At 39.7% G+C, this 8,130-nt stretch overlaps 1 protein-coding gene and 1 long non-coding RNA gene across 2 annotated transcripts in view; one reads left to right on the forward strand and one right to left on the reverse strand.

Moving 5' to 3' along the window:
- On the reverse strand, nucleotides 1-5,584 carry ccr8.2 (chemokine (C-C motif) receptor 8.2; the record flags this gene model as incomplete). Its single annotated transcript, XM_008292755.1, has 3 exons — nucleotides 5,413-5,584; nucleotides 4,562-4,624; nucleotides 1-943 (listed from the first exon to the last, which is right to left on the reverse strand). Coding segments are annotated over exons 1-3 (1,014 nt in total), but the record flags the coding sequence as incomplete, so codon positions are not given.
- Nucleotides 5,585-7,410: 1,826 nt separating this feature from the next.
- LOC103365329 (uncharacterized) overlaps nucleotides 7,411-8,130 on the forward strand; it is a 9,296-nt gene continuing 8,576 nt past the window's right edge. Inside the window, exon 1 of the long non-coding RNA XR_520601.1 lies at nucleotides 7,411-7,762. This is a non-coding gene — a long non-coding RNA (uncharacterized LOC103365329). The remainder of the gene's footprint in view (nucleotides 7,763-8,130) is intronic.

An 8,130-nucleotide genomic window follows, 5' to 3' on the forward strand; every position in this document is an offset into this window, starting at 1 on the left:
CAGTTGTCTCCTAAACTTCTCCCCAACAAACACATACAGGATGGGATTGAGGCAGCTGTGAGAGTAGGCAATGACCTCTGTGATTTGTAAAGCCCATGTGATGGCTTTGCTGCTTTCGCATCCTGTGTGGACTTGTAGTAGCTCCAGAGCTTTGAAGAACGATGCAACGTTGTAGGGAATCCAGCAGAACAAGAAAACACTTACCACTACAACAACTAAACGGACGGCCTGCTTTTTGGATGACTGGCTATTCAGCAGCCTCCAGATGATCTGGGAGTAGCAGAAACCCATGATGAGAATGGGGACAAATAAACCCAAAATGTTCATTTTAAAAAGGCTGAAGATTCTCCAGAAGTGATTGCTGGTAGAATTTATTTCAGAATAGTCAGGGAAGCAGTGATACTGAGATGTATTATTTATCTGCTGCTTGAGAAAAATCAGGTCGGGAAACGAAGCCAAAAATCCAGCCACCCATGTAACAGCAGCTGCAATCACTCCAAAGGTCCTTGTACGGACTTTCATGGCGTAAACAGCGTGCACTATGGCCAAGTACCGGTCGATGCTCATGAGACTGATGAAAAAGATCCCACAGTAAAAAACAATATGATAAATGCCCAGGACCACCTTGCACATGCCATCCCCAAACAGCCACTGGTCCCGGGCTTGGTGGGCTAGGAAGGGAAGGGAACACACCAAGAGAAGGTCAGCGATGGCCAGGTTCAGCAGGCACACGTCAGTCATGCTGCGGAGTTGTGCCCCACAAGCAATGACCCAGATGACCAGGGAGTTACCCACGAGGCCCAGGAGGAAGAAAATGGAGTAGAGGGCTGGAAGGAATCTGACCCCATGTCTCCCGTAGTCACAAGGTATATAGCTATCAATGTCACCATAGTCAGGATAGTCGTATTCAGTGCTGGTCTCATGGAGCGAAGATGTGGTATAGCTGGTCGGACACAAAAGAACAAAACCAAATGATCAGGGTCAGTAGTTGTTTAGTTGCCTGTATTCAATGGAAGCACCTGTTGAATTAAATATATGAGCAAGCGTTGGAATAACACCAGAAGCACTAAGATATAGCATCCAGGGCCAAAAGTTGTACTCAACAGGAGACCTTGTTATGTTTAAATTTATCAATGCAATATATAATAAACCTCTACATGTGTGACAGGTTTCAAAACATATGGAGGCTTGTAAAGTTGCAACCTTGCATATAGTTTTCTTATCAAGGTGGGGACACAATTCCCCAACCTCTGCCAGTCAGTATTTCAGGCAAAAGCTCTCACAATGGACCAAAGTCTGTGGCTCAGTGTGAGAGTCTGTGTCTGTAGAGTGCAGTGGCTGTTCTAGACAATATTAACTGGGGGGCCCAGGCTGGGGCCAATTGTTCTCCTATGGGAGCCAGTTTTTGTAGTCACTGTATTGTTATGGGCATTAAACAGCAAAATACAAGGTTCAAAACCATATTGCATTTTATTTTCATGGAAGTTTCTTCCAAAAAGATAAATAATGCACATTGAAGGATTTAACACTCTATGGCTCAACAAAGTTAAACACAATTTGTCAACACGTTATTTATAGTCTTTAGTCAAGCAAGTTATTCAATTTCTATCAATTATTTCTGTCAACTTTACACAGCAGGTTTTCTTGGGTCATACAAACATTTAAAGAAATGTACATTCAATACAGACTGAAAAAAAGAAAACTGCTCAGCATGTTATTTCTGCTGCACTTTAGTTTGTTGCGTCAACGGAATTCTGCGGTTTTTATGGTTTCTTGCAAAGAGGTCAACGAATGCATCAAGATTCAAAGACTTTGCCCTTCTTGACTCAGTACTTAAAACACCTAAATTACTCAGTCTGTCATCTGCCATAGTGGACCTGAGGTAAGTTTTCACCAGCGTCAGAGTTGAAAAACTTTGTTCACAAGAAGCAGTACTAACTAGAATTGATACTGCTATTTTGCAGTTTGAAGAGCTCAAAAAAACTTCTTTATCAGACTCAATGAACCACGTTAGCTCTACAACATTAGAGGGTCTCTGCATACCATCATGTATTTTTCTGTGTAAAATTCATCTGAACTGATGTAGTTCATGCCCCAAATCCTCAATGTTTGAATCATACATTACAGCAAATGCAAACAGAGCCTCCTCTTGGAGTAATGCATCACTGTTGGGGTTTAGTGTTTGGATTCCATTCATAATGGTGCAATTTCTGCTTGAGAACTGTGTGTTAAGTTCATTTAGCAGCTGATCTAAGACTGGGTAGAAAAAGGCTGTGCGAAAATATTCTTTACCTAGTGCTGACTCTGACACTGTCTGACCCACAGTAGTGAGTACACAGTACCCATTAAGTTGAGAGCTTAGCGTTTTTTGGCTGCACTGCAGTAGCACATTGCTCACCAATGTTGAGCACTTCATCCCACAGGTTATCAAAAAATGACTCAGCAATGGAGTCAATGAAAGTTTGAATTAAGGCCATAACTAAATCAACTGCCTTTAAGAAGTCAAGGGATGGAGACTGCAGCATATCTGACAGAAACTTTGCTTCTCCAAAAACCTTGCAGAATGTAAAAAGATAGACAATGAATTGTAAGTCTAGCTGTGCAAGAAGACCTTGTGCCTCAACAGATCTGTTACCACTGGATTCTTGGGCTACCTCTTGCAGGACTTGCTTAATGGCACGCAATCTATCCCTGATGTTACGTAGAGCCAAATATCGACATGCCCAGCGAGTGGAGTGTCACTGAGTTTCTGAAGCCCTCGAGGTGCACCTTCATACATCTCTTGTTGTACATAAAGTCATTTTTGATGCACATACGATCCAGATGTGAACATATACAGTCTTTCTAGTAAAGAGAAAAACTGCTCTGCCTCAGGAACAGCTTTAACAGTGTCTACTAAAACCAAATGAAGACAATGTGCACTGCAGTGGATATAAAAAGCATACTTTGCTTGCTCTTTAATGCATGCCTGGACGCCTGAATGCTTGCCACTCATGATGGAAGCACCGTCACAAGCTTGACCCACAAGGTTGTCTCTGTATTGAAGACCATGACTTTCTAATATATGTGTAATTTTGTCAGTTAGCCCTGCTGCATCTAATCGATCAGATGATTCAAAGTGGAGGACACTCTCGTGGACAGCTCCACTGAAATAGTACCGCAGGACCAGAGACATTTGCTCTTTTCCCTTCTCGTCTTTTGTTTCATCAGCCAAAATGCCAATGACCTCACTGTCCTTAACCTCTCTTACAATTTCTGTTCAAACCATGTCTGCCAAGCAACTCAAAACCTCATTCTGAATTACTTTACTTGTATATTTGGCATTATTAATGGAAGTCAACCTTTTTTTCACAACATTATCATGATTGGCTATTGTTTCTAGGATTGCACGGAAATTCCCTTTATTATCTGAATCTGCAGATTCGTTTCCTCTTTGTGCTATGTTTTGTGTGGCTGTAAGTAGCAGCACTTCAACAGCTGCTTTAAAATAGTCCCGATTTTCTTGAACTTGTTTGTTGTGTTCCTTGATTAGGGAATTTAACAGTGTTTAATTTGTTTTAACAGCTTTCTGATAGTCCATCCATGCAGTCATGACTTGCTTGTGTCTGTCAGACTTAGTATGAACTGCAAATCCTGCATCTTTGTAAGTCGCCTTCTTCCAGTTGTTGAATCCAGAAGTAGAGTCAAATACTGTCTCTGAGCTTCTGTTGGGGGGACTAAAATGTCTGCAGGCGTAGCAAGATGCAGAGTTTGAACTTTCGGAATACTCAAGCCAGGGGTGGCTATTGTACCAGGCTGCTGTAAAAACTCCTTTTCCGGCTCCCCATCTGAGTCCTTGGGTACAATTTCAAAACTGGCTGCACTGGTGAGTCATTTTGACATTTGCTGTTTAATGTCATTTTGCGGTACATACCAGATAAGAGAGCGTTTCTTCGGGATCCAGTAACTTAAAGCAATTTAAATGAAGTGGTGTAGTATGTCCAAATCACAACTGAATGCCGCAATTTTAGCGACGTTCACTGTCCAGGTAAAATAAAATTTAACAAAACAAACAGGAATTTTTTGCGCTCTCCATATTGCTCGTCTAGTGACCATTGGCTGTACACTACTTTTCATGGTGCGTTGTGGGATATTTTGAGTGCACTACATAGGGTGTAAGATTTGTAACTTAACATTCGGACACCCTTACAAAATGGCGTGCACCCTATAGAGTGCACTATATAGGGCATAGGGAGTGATTTCGGACACAGACCAAGTTCAGGGGGGGGGGGCAGGCTTGTCGTCGGGGTGGCACCGGCCCCCCCGACCCCTCCCCAGAACCGCCACTGGTAGAGTGATAGAAATCACAGAGGATATTGTTGATCAGCAAATGACACACTGATATACAAAACAGAAATGCTCCGCCAGCTGCTAATTGAAACCGCTAGAAGTGGAGAAGAGAAGTGGTACGAGTAAGGCTAGACAGGGGAGGCTGACAAGGACACTTTCCAGACTTGATGACATCATTAACAAAACAGCAAATGAAGAAAATGTGGATGGTCGGCAGTAAGCTTGACTTTACCTCTGTAAGATTTCCGTAGATAGATTCCCCATGACAGCAGAGACAGTTGAAGCCATGTTCAGCCTTGTAAAAAATAAAAAATTTTAAAAAAGGGAAGAGAAAAAAACACTTATGACTCACATGGGCGCAGGTTTTTGGTGGGTTGCAGGAGATTTGTCTCCTTCTTGAAACATATGCGCTTGTTCCCACTAAGAAAAACATTTATAAGCAACGGACTTCTATTTTGAAGAAATCACAGACATCTCCACAGTGTCTCCTGGCAATGGTTTTTAAGTTTACTGTTACGAGTGCTGTGTTTTGTTTTCCAGAATTATTTAGGGTTTAACAAAGTTTATTCTCTAGTAGATTTGACCACTGTTCTATCAACTATGGCTGCATTGGGTTGTATTCTTGCTTTCAGTTCACTGCAATAACATAGAAATTGGCATGATTAGGAAAAAACATGTTTTGTTTTGACTGTGCAGAAAGTTTTGAACCCTGCATTTAATGTTTCTCACTCAAGGATAAAATGAAACCTATGCCCACGCACCCTCCAAACTCACATTAAAGACATCTTTCATGCAACACTGACTTTCTGTGCTTCATTTGAATTGCACATTATTGTACAGGCGCAAATGACGTGTACACAAAGAGCTGAAGTTGCATAAACAGAAACGCTGCATAAATAAAAACAAATGCGAAAAGAAAAAGCTGCGTCACAACACGTTAGTGCCACAGGCCTCTAGGGGCAGTTTTCAAGTCTGTAGCTTTTAGTCACTGTGATTATATGGTGCTGAAGTGGTGTTTTACTACCATCTCCCTGTCTTCTCTCTGTTATTTATGTTTATCCATAGAGACGACAGAATACATACCTTTTCATGCTGCTGTTCCCTCAAGTAACGTCACTTGTCTCGCTCACCGCTGTCTGCCTATCACGTGAAACGGTCACTACTGCTAGAGGCCTGTGGCACTTCTTCTTTTTGCAGCACGTCTGTTAATGCAACGCATTCATGTCTATGTAGCTCGTTTGAGTATGCACGTCATTTGACCCTGTCGGCCACCGTAGGAACAAAATTTATAAAGTGCACAATTTTGTTGTTGTTGTACGTACTTTTTCTTTTTTTATTTTCAAGTCGTCCTCAAATTTATTCAAACCCATCCATTAAAGAAAAGGCAAAATCAGCAAAATCACTCAAATAACTCCAAACTGAAAAAAGTAATAATAAATAAAAATTTGTTAAATTATATTTTAGTGAAATAAGACATTGCTTTTGAATTGTGGTTGAAAAGAATAATTACAAAAAAAACCAAAACAAAATAAAACAAAACAAACAAAACTGTCCCGGACAATTTAGAGCACTTTGCTGATGAGCAGTGGGCCAAAATCAGAATACCTGTCAACAGGTGCAGAAGACTGATGGAGAGTTACAGAAAACACTGGATTGCAGTGATTGGCTCAAAGGGTTGTTCAACAGGAGAGTTTTAGAAAGATGACACATAGAAAGTGCGAAGGCAGAAGTTGGAAATCTAAGTCCCTATTTTGTTTCATTGTACATGTATGTTTTATAGTTATTTTATACAAAATAAAAATCAGCATTTAACAGCAATACATTGTATGTATATTCATCTTTGGCTGAGTAAGAAAAAAAAAAATTGAAATGCATACAGCCAGTGTAGTCGTCACTCTGTCATTAGTACAATAAAGTGTTTAGCACTCTGTTCGAGTCGCTTATGGCTTTATACTTAAACCACATTGAGTAATAAACCTCATAACTCACAGTCTCTTGTAACATATGAACTAATAATAATTCTGCATTTACAACTCAGCACTTAAATTATGTTACAGTATTAATCTGGTCATTTCAGAACTTGTTGAGATCTTTATCCTGATTGACTAATAAAGACACAATAGAAATGAATTGTTAATGAATGTGTTTGTCTTTTCTCCCTGTTTACAGAAATAAACATGTCAAGTGTGTAGAAAAACTGTTGACACTTTATGTCACCAAAGAAAAAACCATGCAAAGTGAAGAAAAATAAATAAAACCTTTACCTGCTAGTGCTGCTACTCAAATAGTTGATAATGGTGTTCATTCTGGAGCTTAAGCTGCTGAGGCGGATGGCCAAATTGAAGAAGTTATCAGCTCTGAGTCCAATTTGTTTACACGCGATTAACAAGACCTGAGAAATGCGTTGTTCGTAAAGAAAGAGAATGTGTTGAAGTTTCAACACCTTTTTAAGTATAGCCCCATCCCCAAACCAAGTGTCAAAGGGGCTTGTGGGCATATGTATGAACGATATGGTTTTTGGCTTCCTGTTAAAACTTCTGAAACCTAATATTCAAGCGAAAGAACATGAACCTCATGGACTTTACACTGTCCGTTGTAATAAAATGATGCAAGAAAGAGTATTTAGTTGCTGTTTTTATTTTACTTGAACAAACTCTGTAGTTTACATGTTAAATACATGACTACATGATTTAAATACGTCTTATAAATTTGTTTTATTCAACGCACTTTTAAAATGAATCAATCTCTTATTTGTCTTAATGTTTTATGCATCATTTTGATTCAGTCAGCAGCTGAATTTTGGGCCTGTATGACCAAACACTGTCTTTGCAAGTCAAATGAGTTGTTTTTCGATGATACAGGGACTTTGCTCTGCAGACTTCTTGTCAAATGATGATAAGCTTCCAAGAACGACAGCATGAAAATGGTTTTGTCACTTCAAGAGTTACGCACTGCTGTATGATTATCTAACTTTCAAACACACACACACACACATACACACACACACACACGCAACAGAACAGAACAGTGTAAAGCTCAATGGACTGTCCATTGTAATAAAACGATGCAAGAAAGAGTATTTAGTTTTCTAGTTTTATTTTACTTGAACAAACTATATAGTTTTACATGTTAAATGCACAGGAGATTGCATGATTTGAATACATGCCTTATAAATTTGTTTTATTCAACGCACGTTTAAAATGAAGCAATCTCCGTTACTATCTGCACACAATGTTACATTTCTCAGAAGCATGAATCATAAGCACTAAATCACACATGCACATGTGTAAATGCACAATTTGTCCTCTTTGTAGTTTCTGAACTTCAAAAAAAAGATATTAATACAGCACCCACCACCACTATGCAGATGACACCTTTCTAATCATCTGATCTAACAGGTGTGTAGGAAGTCTCTCTAAACGTACACAGACACATGCGCACACAATTTGTCCTCTGTATAGACACTGGTGGCTTTAATTCATGAAACATGTCCTCCCTAGAAACAGGATCGACTCTGTCCTTTCTATTAGCTTAAGAGTTCCCAGCAATTTCACTGTAAAAGTTATTCTCTGTGGCATGGTGACAAGCTCTTAAGAGATACAAGGATCTGTTTGTGCATTTGAGGAGCCCTATATCTGCTTTCTCTGTTTTTACCTTTAATCACGATAAGCACATCTTTATGAATGAAGCTTCGTTACACAGAACTGGGTGTCGCAAGATTAGAGTAGATGTTCCTCTCTGACTGATTGTCATGCTAAGAAAAACAGCCTATAGGTGATAAGCAAGCTCCAAATAAGGGGG

Source organism: Stegastes partitus, unplaced genomic scaffold, assembly GCF_000690725.1.
Source record: "Stegastes partitus isolate 25-593 unplaced genomic scaffold, Stegastes_partitus-1.0.2 Scaffold829, whole genome shotgun sequence".
Lineage (NCBI taxonomy): Eukaryota > Metazoa > Chordata > Actinopteri > Pomacentridae > Stegastes > Stegastes partitus.